The sequence below is a fragment of the Electrophorus electricus genome, chromosome 20 (genome assembly GCF_013358815.1).
Source record: "Electrophorus electricus isolate fEleEle1 chromosome 20, fEleEle1.pri, whole genome shotgun sequence".
Lineage (NCBI taxonomy): Eukaryota > Metazoa > Chordata > Actinopteri > Gymnotiformes > Gymnotidae > Electrophorus > Electrophorus electricus.
The window spans coordinates 3,720,036-3,736,697 of NC_049554.1; the positions used below are offsets into that span (position 1 = coordinate 3,720,036).

Sequence of the window (16,662 nt, forward strand, 5' to 3'; positions counted from 1 at the left end):
TATTAGTAATGACCAAGTTCTACAAGTTCTCAAGTTTTGCAAAACATAAATATCTCTATAACTTGGTGCTTTATCGGCACATTTATAAAGCATATATTTTATATATTTTGGCGTTTTACATGCAGATCCCAATCATGAAGCAAAAAGTAATATGCAGACTTCCTTTTTAGGACAATTGAAAACGAATTCCGCTGTGTGACAGCAGAGGGCGGTATGTGCGCATTGGATGTAACTTGATAACGGTAGAAGAAGAGTTCTCATCCGCCGCTGTAACACATGCGTGCTGTAGTTTATGTTCACGACGTTTTGGATGCCCGGTTCTATGAGAAGCATAAAACCGTTGGTGTATTACGTTCACAGGAACTACAGACTTATCCCACTGTGTTCATGTAAGATTGCATCTGCAACGCGAACTACGACTTCCAAAGGCTCGTGCGCCTTTACGACACAGAGACCATATATGCACCTGGCGAAAAGACCTTGTTTTGAGACCATGACTTCTGCTAAAATCGGCACGCATAACGGAACCTTTCATTGCGATGAGGCTTTGGCGTGTTATTTTCTGCGTCAGCTCCCGGAGTACAAGGTGACAAGTACACACCTACACACACACACACACACACACACACACACACACACACACACATGTTAAAATGTTCTATCCTCACGGTGTTTGAACCCCCCGCCCCCCCGTTAGGATGCAGAAGTCATTCGCACCCGAGACCCTGCGCAGCTGGCAACATGTGATGTTGTGGTGGATGTTGGTGGAGTATATGATCCAAGCACGCACCGCTACGACCATCATCAGAGGTACTGGTCAATTTATTGGCTCAATAGCTAATTGCTCGATTTTGTTCTACACAAATATAACATCAGGATGAACCACTGTTATATCTTCGAGTCTTGTTCGTCAGCTATTTCTTTTTTTCGATAAATACAGTAAGATCATAACCTATATCGCCTATATCTGTAGAGTTATGGTGATTTTTTAAATACACAAAAATCACTCTATTTAATCATTTTTAAGTCAGTGTAAGCTTACTTCCTAAAGAGTGACAGTTTATATAATTTGAAGTTGTTAGGTTTTTCTGAATATATTTCAGAATGTGGAAAGTTTGTCTTTTTATCAGTGTCATGTTTTTTCAAAGATAATTGGAGAAATTAATACAGTGATTATAAAGACATTCAATACAAAGAAGGAAATAAGAACAAGAAGAATCCTACACACTAAAAAAAAGGAGGTGGAGGATTTGTTTTAATGTATCTCACCAGGGAACATGGACTAAATTAAAAAGGAGCATACTAGGCTAATTGCTGAACCAGTAGCTTCCAGTTTCTCAGCCCCAGGTTAAGCCTAAACATATACTATAAGAACTTCCCAGTGTTGATTCAAAATTGGCACTGCAGTTTAATCCCTGAGTAAGATCCATGTCCAGGAAACCAGCCCTAAAATATGTAACAACTAAGGAGTGCAATAATTTCAACAGACAAAAATGGGCAGCCTAAGGTCAGTTTTATTACTGATGGCTGCACCATCTGTTATTAAAGAATCTGACACTATAGTGAAAGACATCAATGAGTGTGTTGAATCAGGAGGAGATCAGTTTTCAATATGAGCCCTATTTGGCACTTTTAGTACAAGACAGGAGGTGATTGATCATTTTGGTCTAAACTGGACATTTCTGTGCAGAATACGAAGATTGATTCAACATTACAGAGATTTCTGTTAACATTTAAAAGACCTTGTAAGGATATGACTTGTGATTGTATTAGTCGCATCATAGTATTTTGAGTTTACTTGTACATACAAATGAGTCAAGCATTTCCAAATAAATTGCAATAGCTTTTATGATGTTTCTTTCTAAGATTTCTGAAAATGGTATAATGATAGACATAGTAGAACAGTAGCCCAGCAGAATAGTAGAATGATGGTTGTTCTTTTGTTCTACTTGCAGACCTTTTGCAGGTACATTTAATGTCTTCAGTTTTGTGGTCCGCCTAGTTTTTGTCTCTCTCCTAAACCATTAACTTCCGATGTTTGATAAGTTCCTGTATGTGTTGCTGGTCACTGTTATGAATTAACATTGAACAGTGGGATGTTTACACAGGAGTTCTTTATTCTCAGGTGCTTTGTGGAGACCTTTAACAGCTTGTGCCCAGAGAAGCCATGGCTAACCAAGCTGAGCTCAGCAGGTTTGGTTTATCTTCACTTTGGTCGGCGAATACTTTCCTCTCTAACACACCTAACACAGGAAAGCAGAGAGCTGGAGATCCTCTATGACAAGGTTAGTTTTTATGAAAACTCAAACTTTGTTAGGCTTGACTTTGGTTTCAGCATTATAGACACCTCAGGCTCTATGCAGAGGGAAATTGTTAGCCTTGATTTTCTTTTACATTAATTAAGTTCCTTGAAAAAAACAAATGTGTCCATGGGTTGTAATCACAATTCAGGTATTGCCCAATGGGCCAATCCTTACTTTTTATTTTACTTTCATTATTTTAGCTGTTGACAAAAAAGACTCAGAGACTGAACTCTTGACGTTTTAATTTGGGTCTCTTGCATTAGAGAACTTGATGTTTTGTGTTTCCATTTTTGTGTTTCCAATTTTACAGTGCTGAATTTGTTCCTTACGTTTTTTTAAATATATAATTCATGCTTCTAAAATGTAAAATTAATTACATTCACACAAATTTTCAAATAAAACATTAAAATCTTTATGTAAATTACATGAAAGTAGTAGCATACGTATACATTTAAATGGCAATTTCAAATCATACTTAGTGACTGCCATTTTATATATCACAGAAATTCAAGTGACACATGAAAGTAACTGGAAAACTGGAAAACCTAAAAATGTTTAATAGGCAGCCATTTTTTAGCCTAATATTAATTAACTGATTCATTAATCAATTAAGCCAAGTGATTAATTAGCCTTAATAAGCTTGCAGAGTAACAACTTTGTTTCAGATGTATGAGAACTTTGTGGAGGAGGTGGATGCTGTGGATAATGGGATTTCTCAGTATGATGGAGAGGTCCGCTACACTGTCAGTACTACCCTGAGTGCTCGGGTCAGCTATCTTAACCCATGGTGGAACGGTAAATGCCAGGACATAGAGGTTTGTGATGAAGCTCATTTAAAAAAACAAAACAAAAAAACTTTTACACTTTGTGTTTCTGCTTGTCAAATTACCTTTAAACATATTTTGTTAACATTTCCTTATGATAAGTAGTTACAAGAACATTATGTATACATTGCAAACAACTCAAAGAATAGTTCAAGCCTAGCAAAACTGGTGACAATATTTGATATAGCGGGTATGGAAATTAAAGAAGAAAACACAACAGTGGCACTTAAACTTATATTTAATTTTTTTTTTTAAATAGCAGCTATCCGTCATTCGTATATGCCTGCTATGTATCACATGTTTAGTAATTACAGGTAACATTATTATATATAGGAATTATATATAGGTATTATTATATTCTAAATTTTGCAACCTGAGTTAATGAAGTGTTGTCTTATATTAGACAAATGGTGAAGTGTCTCTTAACCCTAGTTATGTATAGTTGCATAAATAAGTAGTAATCTAAGTCATGCAAAAATTGCCTTTTTCAAAAGTTTTGTTTCCGATGTCTACAGTCGTCTACCCACTGTGTCTCAATGTTTATACTGTATTTGTCATACTATAATCAGACTTTGTTTTGATGCTAAGTCTTTTATCTTTGTTCATCATATTCCAAATGTATAATTTTGAAATTCTCAAGTGCTGTTCCTTGAATGTTCCTTTGTTTTGAATTCCTTTGTGACGGATAATTAGTTTGACTTTCATAGATAGCATAGATTTTCCACACAGGTTTATGCACTCTGTTTAATATCATTGTGTAGGTACAAGGCAGCCTTTTCTAATTTGATTAGTGTAATACAATTTGTGTTTTGATGGTCACCTAATATGGAAAATAATATATATCCAAACGCCTGTTAACTCACTTAAAATATTGATAACTGTTATAATCTCATTATTGTATGTTTGGGCTCAAGCACAGTATTACCTCGAAGTTCTTGTGTGATAGGAGGGTTTTCACAAAGCCATGGCCTTGGTGGGAGCTGAGTTCTTAGACCGGCTGGATTACTATCAGAATGCATGGCTCCCAGCACGAGGAGTAGTGGAGGATGCTGTTCAGACAAGGCATAAGGTAATCAATCAGACACAGGCACTTACTAGCACTAACATAAGCTGCAGCTTAGATGGAGAAAGGCATGATCTACTAGAAAGAGACTTTTTACCTTTCAGTATTGATGATTATTTAGTCTGATTTGTAGCTCCATAATGTGGTGATAAGAGGGCCTGATAATGCTAATGTTCAGGTGGACCCCACTGGGGAAGTACTTCTGCTGGCCCAAGGTGGATGCCCCTGGAAGGAGCATCTCTTCTCCCTGGAAAAAGAGCTGAAAGTGGAAGTGCCCATCAAGTTTGTGCTCTTTCCAGACCAGAATGGCCAATGGAGAATCCAATGTGTGCCGGCAGGGATCAACACGTTTCAGAACAGGTACAGCTGGTAGAGGTGTACTGGGCGCAGAGTTTGAGTGGGGTCTGAGGATTGGGTTGAGACTTACATTTACAGAATTTGGCAGACACTCTTGTCCAGAGTGACTTACAATAGTGCTTTGTCATTTACTCATAGAATACATCCTAACCAGCACACTAGGTTAGAGTCCAAGATACCAATGAACTAGAATGCTGTTGAAATACAGGGATCAGTGCTGGTGCCTAGAAGTGCAAAATGCATAAGCTCTCTCTCAGAAAAGGATAAGTGCAATAAACAGTACCCTACAATAAGGACTAGATTTTCAGATAGTCAACATAGAAGCAGGATCAGTGGTCATTTTAATATTCCACAAATAGATGGGTGTTCAGTCTGCGTTTGAAGACTGCAAGGGACTCTGCTGTCTGGACAGCAAGCAGAAGTTCATTCCACCATCTAGGAGCCAGGACATTGACTAGTCTTGATGCTTGTCTTCCATGAGACTTGAAGCATGGTATTTAACCATACTTGTGATTCTAAGTACTCGAGGTACAGGTCAGGCTTTGACCATTGACATCAGGTATGGAGGGGCTGGTCCATTTTTGGCTTTGTAGGAAAGCATCAAGGTTTTAAATCTGATCCTGGCAGCTACTGGAAGCCAATGAAAGGAGCGCAGCAGCAGAGTGATGTGTGAACTTCAGAAGATTGGAAACCAGTTGTGCTGCTGCATTCTGGATAAGTTATAGAGGTGTGATGGCTCTTAGAGAAAGACCAGCAAGTAGCAAATTGCAGTAGTCTACCTTTGAGATTACAAGAGACTCTACAAGTACCAAGGTAACTTCCTGCGAGAGAAAGGGCAGAATCCTTCATATGTTAAAAAGGAGAAATCTGCAAGACCGGGTCAGATTTGAAATATGAATTGAGAACGACAACTGGTTGTCCAAATTTATCCAGGCTACGAGCATCCGGATGGTGATACCAGGGAGCTCTTGAAGAAAACTGTGAGGTAATAGTAAGGGCTGGGAGTTGCTGGGATGTACAGAAGCTCAGTGTTACTGGGGTTGAGCTTCAAGTGGTGGGCTGGTGGACATTTTACAATTTATTGTCTAGAATGAAAGATGTGGTTTAGGATATAGTATGAATTTGATTCCCATGATGGACTCGAGACTTTTTCATAACCATGTGCCGAAATTCATTAGTTTTTGTGTCTACCCAATATGTGTCTCCATGTTTAGATTGTCAATACTGGAGGAGTGGCGTGGGATCAGGGATGATGACCTGTCCCAGCTCAGTGGAATCCCAGGCTGTGTGTTTGTCCATACCAGTGGCTTCATTGGGGGAAACAAAACCAAGGAGGGTGTTCTTGAGATGGCCCGTAGAACTTTGCTGGCATCAGCCACACCAAAAAACACCCCTACTGGCTGCTGAGACATGTTTTATTGCTTAAGCTAATTTGATTGCTTAGTGTCACCTCATTCATATACTTTTGTACTAATAATGTGCTGTACCTAGACAGGAACATTTGTCTTGGTTCACTTCAGTTTTTTACTTCTGGAAGTAAAGTCCATCATCTAAACATGATGTCAGTGTGTCAAGATTTTTTGGTGTCTGAAAAACATGTCCAGATGGTAGTAGCTAGAAGTAGTAACAAAACTCTTGGCAAACTAGGTAATGATGCAATGTGAAATTCTCCTGTATGCGTTTGCAGTACCCACCCCAACATTCACACAGCTTCGACTGCTTTAACTTTTTTTAAAAGGGGGAAACTTGTTAGATGTGTTGAATATTGGCGTTTGTGGAACTTTAAGAGAAATACAGCCGCCCTTAAATGATTTCTGGACGAGATACAATCCGTAGCCGTACACAACTATATACGTCAATGGTACGGGCGTAATCTTCGGAGCATGCGCATTAACACATTTAAGACGTCGCCATTTTCAAAATAAGCGATCTTTATTGCCTGCCGAAATGTTGTCCGTCGACGGAGTTTAAATAAAGAGCCGGATTGTTTGAATAACAGCGAAGGTAAAGAGGAAGTCGATTCAATTTAATTGTTTGTAGAAAGGACGGCTTCAAGATAACTGATTTGTTACACATTTTTCTTTTTCTTTTTTTTAGCTAGAGGTAGAGTGTTATGGAGCTGATCCTTGGGGAATAGTGCCATAGTCAGTTTGATATCTGTTTAGCTAAGCAGAAGGCGTGTTAGCTAGCTGGCAAATTTGGTAAGACATGCTGGAAAGTGGTGTGGGGTCATTCCAGTGTCCATGTTGCTGCCGCACATCAACACCATAGTGCATCTTCATTTACCCTTGCTGGTTAGATAATCCTTCTGTCCTAACGTTTTCCTCCCATTATGAAAGTTACACTAACATTGAACAGAACCCGCTGTGAGTTAAATTGCACTCTTTCATCTACGGCGTTATGATTCTGAACCAACCAGACAGCTAGCTGTGACTCCCAGTCCAATAAAACCCTTCTCTGAACAAATTGAATTGCTGTTGCTGTAGCAAACCTCCATTTCATTTCTGTATATTGAGCATCCGACTTTTACCTGCTCAGGTGCAATGGAGCTCCCAAACTACAGCAGGCAACTCATGCAGCAGTTACAGGCCTTGCGAAAAGAATGCCAGTTTTGTGACTGCACCATTTTGGTGGGCGGTGCACCTCACCTGGCCCACAAAGTAGTTCTGGCTGCTTCTAGTCTGTTGTTCAAGTCTCTTCTTGAAAACTCGGACAGCATCTCAATCGATACGGCTGTGGTCACCTCCGAGGAGTTTTCTTCTTTGTTGGACATGGTCTACACAGGCAGACTGCCACCGGGCAAGCACAACTTAACCCGGGTCATCGCTGCAGCGGACAGCTTGCAGATGTTTGATGTGGCTGTCGGCTGCAAGAACATTCTCAATGCCCTGATGAAACAGGCCCATGACAAGTTGCTTGAGTCTCCTGATTTGGCCCATGCAGCTGAAGCGACTCAGCCTGCAGTGGAAGATCACACAGATCTCCCTCAGACTTTGCCTAAGAGTGAAGAACTTGCACAGCTCGGCCATTCTGAGAGCCAAGGAGAGAGAGGTATATCTAGTTCCTTTAGGCTTTGTAAGGACCATGTGAAAAACTAGGATAAAGATGCAAGTGCCTCAGGTTAAATGATTTCAGCAAGAATAAAAGATGAGAAATAGTCTCAAGTCAACAAAGTTTGATGGTTAGCAGAATATTTGCAATTTATCATTCTTCCTTTCTTATTTCATATCTCTTATAACAGAACTTTTAAACTACTCTAGGGCTTATCTAGGCTATATATAATTGAGGTATACAACACCCTTCTGCTTTTACCTGTGAGTTCTGTATATTAAATAAACCTATTGATTCTCTGAGGATATGTAGCTCACTGTACTGATGTACTGATCAGAACAATGCCTGTGATGTGTAACATTGTTTCTTTCATCAGAAGAGGGCGGTGTAGAGCTGCTTTCTGAAAAACGAGATGAACTTGTACAGACACTGCAGGATGTCCAGCCATGGGTTAAAACCCTTCGCACCTGGAACACACTCCCCACCAAGCAACAACGGGTGAAAAAGATGTCGATATATATTTATGCCCACTTTTTGAACTAAAAGATGTCAGTATTTTTATGCCCACTACCAACTGTACATAATGCTACCCTTTGAGATGACCACGTGTACATCAGTCTGCCATTTTGCAGTGGCTATAATTATAGCACTTAGGTTCACACTGGCTGAATGGGACTGACATTTAACAGTAATGACCACCCTCTCCCTCTGACCTGTGATTGTTTTTATCTTGTTCTTACCATAAAATAGAAACAAAACATCAACAATGCAAACATTAATGCTAGTAGTGACCCTTAGCTTTACATAAATTATTTCATGCTAACTTGTTACCACTAGGATACTGTAGACACAAGGTTTGAGTATTGTTATTTGATTTTTGATTATTGTGGTATCTTGGTGCAGTGGTCTTTCATATCTCTTTTCCCAGATAATACTGGAATGTTTTGATGGAGACCCACCCATTGATGTGGTCTTCCAGCACTTGTTGGAACACGTGAGAGATAAATGCGACATCTCTGCCCAGAATATCCTTGTGTTGCTGGATTTGTGGAAGACCTTAAAACCTGCTCCGGAGTTGGTGCATGTGGACCAGAGAGGTCAGAGTGGGCCACAGCTGAATGGTAAATTTATGCAGAATGTTAAGTGGAAGAGAGAACTACTGCCCACTGCAAAGAGACAAATGAACCAGCAACTTCTCAGCTGTAATTTTGTCACCTTTCGATAGTTATGTAGAAACTTTATGTAGAATCTTTGTGTTTTAGTGATTTATAATTTCAGATGTGAAAACACCCTTAGATACAAAAAGTATTCTGGTTATGCATATTTAGATTTATGCTTATTTTCTTCTCCTCTTTCCATCACAGAGGGATCTGGAGCTGAGATGACCCGGTCTTCTGGAACTCTAGACGAGCACTCTTTAAAGCTGACCGACTGCCTCTCCCGTGCTGATAACATTTCCGAGTTGCTAACACAAGCAGCAGACAAATGCACGGACAAAACTCTAAAGGAGGTATCCACTGCTCTGCCCCTCTTCTCTAGATGGGAGTCATAGCTTTTTAATTTTATTAATGCTTTCTAGTGTTAATTTGCTCTGCTGGCGCTGTTTCAGGCAGTGGAGGAGAAAACAACTGACCAGGCGGAGGAGACCAGGGATACCGCTGGTATGATGTGTCTGTGAATGTGTATATTCACTTTGTGTGTATTTATGTATGGCAATCTATCCTTTTTAACACTACCGAATGGGTCTCTTGTCAGGGAAAAGGACAGAAGACTGCTGTGGTGTGTGTCTGTTTAGAATGTACCGGAACACACTCTTCGAACTAAATCTGCACCCTCAGGTCATCAGACAGAGTCTGGAGGAAGGCCCTGCCATCCCGACTGACCAGAGACAGGTAACTGTCTCAAATTCTGTCCAATTGGAAAGAGGCTGGGACCTTGACCTCAAAACCATGAGAGAGGTATATCCAGATAAATCCTTTCAGTGTAGATTCAGGCCACATTCATACACTAGTCACTCCTTTTATCAAGATATGAAATTTGTGTTCCTATATACACACACACAGACACACTATATTGCCAAAAGTATTAGCTTTACTGCCTTTGCACGCATATGAACTTGAGTGACATCCCCGTCTTAAGCCATACGGTTTAATATGTTGGCCCACCCTTTGCAGCTATAACAGCTTCAACTCTTCTGGGAAGGTTTTCTGCCAGGTTTAGGAGTGTGTTTATAGGAATTTTTTATCATTCTTCCAGAAGCGTATTTGTGAGTTCAGACAATGATGTAGGACGAGAAGGCCTGGCTCTCAGTCTCCGCTCTAATTCATCCCAAAGGTGTTCTGTCTGGTTGAGGTCAGGACTCTGTGCAGGCCAGTCAAGTTCTTCCACACAAAACTCGCTCATCCATGTCTTCATGGACCTTGCTTTGTGCACTGGTGCACAGTCATGTTGGAACAGGAAGGGGCGATCCCCAAACTGTTTCCAAAATTTTGGTAAGATGAAATTGTCAAAAATGGTATGCTGAAGCATTAACAGTTCCTTTCAGTGGAACTAAAGGGCCGAGCCCGACTCCTGAAATCAACCCCACACCATAATCCCCCCTCTACCAAACTTTATACTTGGTACAATAATCCCTGATGAACATTTAAGGCAAACTATTCATTCAAAGTGCTCATCATTATATCCCAATGATCAAATTTCAGCCTTCCACAGTGACGTGGGGGTGTGTCTGTCTGCTCAGAGCTTTCAGGTCCTGCTGGAGGAGGGTGGAGATGCCAGGGGTGTGGAGAGGGTACTGGAGGCTGCTCTGGAAGGAGCTCCAGTCCTGACTCTGACTCTATGGAGACTCCTTCTCTGGGCAGGAACTCGGAACCCAGGACTGGGGCACTTCTTACAGGAGCTCAAGGAGAAACCAGAGTCCCAGAAACTCTTTCAGACTGGTACCAATCTGCTTGTCGATTTCTTTATTTAAAGTAATCGTTTTGTGTTCAACAAATATTTCATAATGAGCTCAAACATGCAGAAATGCAGTTAAGAAATGAAGGTAGACTGTAATAACAGGTAAATTACAGTATCATAGGTACATTATAGTCTCACAATAAAATATTGCAAAAGTTCAAATGAGTTAGATAGCAGCCTTGCTGAAGTTATTTCCCTGTTTATCTCTGTAGTGGCTCAGGTGGATTTTTTGTTTAAGCACAAAAAGCTGATTATGGAAACAATCAGTGATGTCACTGACCTGGAAAGAACTGCAGGCAGTTTGAACCATGGTAAAGATAATATCACTGAGGTAAGAATATGTACATTTTTGTTATATCTCATGCACTGCTACAGTTATTGTAATGGTAGCACTGGCTAGTAGTAGCACACACACACACACACACACACATATTTTATGATGAAAGTAAAAATTACTTAAAAGTACTTATAAAGTAATGAATCATGACCCCAAAGCTCTAATGGGGCAGAGCTCCATCAGCCCTTTCTAAGGCATCTTCTGTCCTACTTCCAACTCTAGTTCCTGCAGAGCTGTCGTGGGCATGACGGAGTGGTGGAGTCCACGCAGCAGTCCTTGGACAGGGTGATGAGCCGTGAGCCGCAGTACGCCTTGACCCTCTGCCGCCTCCTGGTGGCCAGTGTGCAGAGCTTCCCCCAGCTCACGGCCCTCAGCATGGAGCTCAGGAACGCTAATGAGCGACCCCCTCAGTGTACACAATATATACATGTTTTTATATATGTATGTGTGTGTGTGTGTGTGTGTGTGTGTGTGTGTGTGTGTGTGTGTGTGTGTATGAATATGATTTGAACAAATAATGAAAATTGGTGTAATGGTGTTTATTTTTTGTTTCAGTGTAAGCACAACTTACCTTTAGAATCATCAAGGCAACCTCATTTGACTATTCTGATCCAAAACAGGGGTAGAGCCCCACGCACCTGCTCAGGTGGCTGGCTGCTTGTCGTCATCCGAGGAGGAGGAGGAGCAGGAGGAGCAGGAGGAGGAGGAGGGGGAGGAGCAGGAGGAGGGCGCCAAAGGCGCCAAAGAAGAGGTGGAGTCCCAAACCCACGTGAGCCGGAGGAGGAAGGTGATGGTGGTCTCGTATAGCTGCCAGTGGTGCGGCAAGGCGTTCGACTTCAAGTGTCGTCTTATTCGCCACCGGAAGCGCTGCACACTCTCGCCAGGCAGGGAGCTCCGCTGCTCACTGTGCCTGCTCATCCTGCCCTCAGCCAGCGCCCTGCGTGAGCACCGTGTCCAAGCCCATGCCGACCCCCCCGCCAAGAAAAAGAGGACGCAGCCCGTGATCTGTGACCTCTGCGGCAAGGCCTTCAAGCAGGCTTCTGGTGAGCGGATGCAGTCACTTTGCTCGTATCCTGGCAGACTTGGTCTCTATCAACAATGCAATAATGCAGGAAGTGGTGTGGTCAGGTGTGCATTACTGACTGGCTGTTGTTCATGTGGCCTGTCAGGATATCAGTAAACGACAGTGTTTTAGACCTCTAGAAAAGTGGGGATGAAATCCATGCTTACCCACCATTCACCTTTAATATTGACCAGTCAATTTAATAAAGTGGGACAGTATTCAAGTCCCATATTATTTTTGTTAAGCATATCTATCGATACCTGTGAAGGAAAATTTGCCTATATTTTTCATCAGTCAGTGTTCATCATGCACAAACCATTTCAGGCATAAGACTGATGACCATTGGCTGGTCAAGCACAAAAACAACCTGGGTCGTCCCTCTAGTTCTGAGACGTTTCACAGCATCAACCCCCAGGTCCTCCTGACGGCCTCTGATTGGTCCTATCACAGATCTGCTGTACCACAGGTGCACCAAGCACCTGTAGGAGAGTCCGTTCATGGGTCCCAAGTGCATGATGGCCTCCGATCAGTCCTGGAGGAGAGCTTGCTCACGTGTTCTGAGTGTGTTGACAGCCTCGGATGTGTCCTGTCGCAGGCCTGTTGTACCACAGGCGCACCGAGCACCTGGAGGAGAGGCCATTTGCGTGTGTCGAGTGCGGTGCAACGTTCGCTGCCAGCTCGTCGCTGAAGAACCATGCGCGCCTGCACACGGGTGAGAAGCCCTACCACTGCAAGCACTGCGACATGAGCTTCGCCGTGGCTGCTGCACTTTCTTACCACACCAAGAAGAAGCACGCAGAGGGTATGTGGCATCTGGTCGATTAGCCATCCTCCAGCTCCACCCCACATATAACCCTGATTAATTACGCAGTCACACAGTGAACCAATGTATCCCTGTAATATATATTAATATATATTTGTTTTTGTGTTCCCTGTATAAAACAAATATCACTTTATGATACATTTATGAGGGTATTTTTATACTAGAAATTAATTGTCTAGGTAAACAGCAATACTTGCGGTGGCATTCTGTTCAGCACACCGATCATGTCCATTATTGTGGTGTCTAACATGGCTGTGTGCGCCCCTGACCGTGACAGGTAAGATGTACTCGTGCCAGTACTGCTCGTCCACCTTTGCCCAGTCCATCGAGCTGACACGGCACGTGCGCACGCACACAGGCGACAAACCCTACGTGTGCAGGGAGTGTGGCAAGGGCTTCAAGCAGGCCAACGGGCTTTCTGTGCACCTGCACTCTTTCCACAGTGAGTATGTCGCTGCAAACGTGTTTGTGTGCGAGCGCGCATGTGCGTGTCTGACAAATGCTGTAAAAAATATTATGCAGGGGCACGTAAACGGCCTCGCTACCTCTCGTATACATAAACTTATTTATTAGACATGGTAAGCATTCTGCACACACACGTGATTAAACCTTATTCCCACAGCTGGTATACTAGGCCAGACACCTTCAGGCCTGAGTCCAGTGTCCTTTAGCAGTAATCAGTAGTCCAGTTTTCCCTGCTCTGCAACACCTAATTCAACTTCCTAAGTGACATAACTTCATGATTTCTTCCCTGCATGTAGTGCCAGGGATTTGAACAGAAAATGTATCCAGTCTTCTCAGATATAACAACCTCTTTTTGTTAGTTTTTCTCCTTTGAAACTGAAAGATTCTATACAAATAAACTTTGGCCAACTCGCATGCCAATATTAATACATTGTACATTAGACACACTCACAAATTACTATATTTGTAAGCACCGAGCAGTTTCACTTTGGTAACCCCGGCCTTGCTGATCCTGAATCTAACCACAACCCTTACCCCTGACCTGAAGCTAAGCCTTGACATCTGCTGTGGTGCATCTCCCCTCCAGACGTTGCAGAGCCCCACGACTGTCAAAAGTGCCGGGTGAGTTTTGGCTCTCTGGATGAGCTCCGGGAGCACATTCAGGAGGTGCACCCCAAAGAGCTGCATCAGTGCCCCGAGTGCAGCAAGATCCTCAGCACCGCAGCCCAGCTGGAGAAGCACATGAGCGTGCATGATGGCAGTAAACCATACAGCTGCAAGAGCTGCCAGAAATCCTACCAGGTGAGGGAGCAGCAGCCGAAGGGAGAGCATTCTTTTTGCCTGTTACTATTCCAGTGTGTCTCATTGAGGTTTTGAATCGAGAGGATAAAAATAGCATAATTGCCTATGTTTTACAGCAGTGTTATACAGGTATCAGGGTTAGCAATAATATAACCAAAGACGAAATAACAAAATATACCCGAGCCCTACTGAATGAAGACTGCTATGTTTTAATTTAAAAACCTATACTTCGCAGTCCTATACTTTGGTGCAGTGTCTGATCGCAGGCTCTCTGAACAAGGTATTGAGTATGTGAAACCTCTCTGAACTGTTTACAGACTCTCTCAGGGCTGTGGTACCACAATCGCACCACACATCCAGATGTGGTCACCGCGGAAGGCAGTAGGCCGGTCTCACACCTGCTGCATTGCAAGATCTGCAACAAAGCCTTCTGCAACAGGAGCAGCCTTTTCAAACATCACATAACCAAGCACCCAGGTGAGGAAGGACTCTGCTGCTGCAGGCAGCCTTCTTACTGCCTGAATGGAATTCTGTGTAGTGCAGCATTATAACAGATGAGAGAGGTGAAATGCGCTTAAAATTTGTTCTTTCAGAAACCCGCTCTGTTGCTGATGGGTCAGATGAGAAGACGACACAGGGAGGTAAATATGGGATCTTGATGTTGTTGAAGGCATTATTTGGGAAAAAAAAATTTAAATAATGTGCCTTACATTCAGTAGAAGCATGGTGAGCATCACACTGTGCTAACAGCATCTGTCTCCTTGCATTTGTTAATGCTTAGCCAGGTGTTACCCATGTTAGCTTTTTTAAATAGTTAAAGCTTCTCTCAGGATGATTTGATGTGTGTGTGTGTGTGTGTGTGTGTGTGTGTGTGTGTTTTATCCTCAGGCGCCCTGCTGTGGAGGTGTGCATACTGTCAGCGTGCTCTGAGCAGTGAGCAAGAGTTGGAGCAGCATGTGTCCAGCGAGCATATGAGTCAGCAGGGATCAGCATTTGGCTGCGTTGTCTGCTCTCTGTCTTTCCCCTCTGAGCCTGAGTTCCAGCACCACTTCCTCACAACCCACCTGCAGGTCATCCAAGAGGAGGAGCCTCAGCTACATAACTCCACCTCCCAAATGGTAACCCCCCCCCCCCCCCCCCGAGCTTGAGCAGTTTGTGTCTGTGTTGACTTATAATTATGACTTCACAGGTTTATGAAGTAAATTTACTTGATTGACATGTTTATCATATTTAATCAACATGTTTTACTTCCAATTAGGTGATCCAAACAGAAGATACCTTGGCTGAAGGGGCGGAGCAGATAGTTGGGCTGGACCACTCACAGTTGACTGGCTCCCAGCAGGTGTTTGTTGCTTTGGGTGATGGTGGGGTTGGAACAGCTAGCTCAGGGATCGTAGCCGTCAATATGGAGGACTTACTGACAGGCAGAATCGCTTTAATCTGTGAGGAAAATCCATAAGTCAGATTCCATAACTGATGTTGCATATCTCTCTAAAGAGCTGAAATCAGACTGACACAGAACCTATCGTTATTTTTCAGTTTTGATTGGAACCTGTGTCATCACATTTAGCGCTTATCAAATGCACATGCACACAAAGGAAAAACAATGGTCACACTGAGCAAATTTATAGAAATCATTAAACAACTTGGCAGAAGCATTTCAGTACCAAAACATCTCACCCTTGTAAAATGAATTAACGTTTTTTTTTTTTTAGTAATAGGCTGTATTTGTGCTCCCAGTTTTATTGCGCAATTTTATTTTTTTTTTAAATAAAATGTCTATTACATTATGTAAAATTGTTGAGCAGATTTTTGCAGAAACAAACCAGACTAAGGAGCTTTATTAAACCAAATCCATACAAAAGATACAATATAAAATGAATATGAAAATACATCATTTAAGGTGAGGTGGGAAAATATGGTGAGGAAGGATCACAAAAATAAAACCAGAAATTCAAACGGTGTGCATATTACTCGAGTTTTACCTCAGTGAAGATAGTCAGATGCTTGCCTTCACATGCTTTAGCAGAAGTGTCAGAGAGCTAGACGTTTCATCTCAAAGGTTTTAAATTTTGAGCTAGGCAGACTAATGACAGTCCAATCGTACTTTTTTTTTTTTTTTCCAGCAAATTCTCCATTGCATTGAACAGTGTGTCGAGAAAGCTAGTTTGTCAGTGGAAAGTATGCCTTAAGTTGAGGTTCAACAGTGCAGTTTTCATGCTTAAGAGGGAAAATGTTAAACATTTTCTCATGGGGAATATTTTTGACAAACACTCACTCACTCAAAGTCCAAAGAGCTATTCCAAGCTGCAGTACAAAACCTTTTTGGTACCTGACCCACATAGCTATATTGTGAACTATTCAGCAGAGGTTTTTTAGTGCAGGAGCTGTATAAAGAAAGGCCTTTCAGAGTACTCATTCCACCATCTTGATGAAATAGTAATATATTTTAAAAAGGCCAGACTTAAATTCTTACTCAACTAGGAAATCAGATTTTTAAAAATCAAGATTACTTTAAACATATTTCAAACATTTATTTATTGAATTGTATAAGAATTTTGTTTCAGAATTTTACCGTTAGGCTTCTTGAAGCATGGTCCATATATCTAGTTGTATC

At 42.0% G+C, this 16,662-nt stretch overlaps 2 protein-coding genes across 3 annotated transcripts; both read left to right on the forward strand.

Moving 5' to 3' along the window:
- Window positions 1-254: 254 nt before the first annotated feature.
- Window positions 255-6,107, forward strand: myg1 (myg1 exonuclease). Its single transcript, XM_027012449.2, has 7 exons — window positions 255-586; window positions 698-810; window positions 2,126-2,285; window positions 2,969-3,118; window positions 4,074-4,196; window positions 4,369-4,550; window positions 5,762-6,107. The coding sequence occupies exons 1-7, from the start codon at window positions 293-295 to the stop codon at window positions 5,952-5,954; spliced, it is 1,215 nt and encodes a 404-aa protein (XP_026868250.2). The 5' UTR covers window positions 255-292; the 3' UTR covers window positions 5,955-6,107.
- A 332-nt stretch (window positions 6,108-6,439) lies between these two features.
- Window positions 6,440-16,586, forward strand: zbtb40 (zinc finger and BTB domain containing 40). 2 transcript variants are annotated; one of them, XM_035520279.1, is made up of 18 exons: window positions 6,447-6,551; window positions 7,086-7,598; window positions 7,975-8,096; window positions 8,527-8,719; window positions 8,963-9,108; window positions 9,208-9,259; window positions 9,354-9,490; window positions 10,339-10,537; window positions 10,769-10,887; window positions 11,116-11,305; window positions 11,514-11,936; window positions 12,552-12,758; window positions 13,057-13,221; window positions 13,831-14,045; window positions 14,363-14,522; window positions 14,639-14,686; window positions 14,934-15,163; window positions 15,304-16,586. In XM_035520279.1, the coding sequence occupies exons 2-18, from the start codon at window positions 7,091-7,093 to the stop codon at window positions 15,502-15,504; spliced, it is 3,315 nt and encodes a 1,104-aa protein (XP_035376172.1). In that variant the 5' UTR covers window positions 6,447-6,551; window positions 7,086-7,090; the 3' UTR covers window positions 15,505-16,586. The 2 variants fall into 2 exon arrangements, with proteins under 2 accessions (XP_035376173.1, XP_035376172.1); XM_035520280.1 differs by having other exon boundaries at window positions 6,440-7,598; window positions 7,978-8,096.
- The last annotated feature ends 76 nt before the right edge of the window (window positions 16,587-16,662 follow it).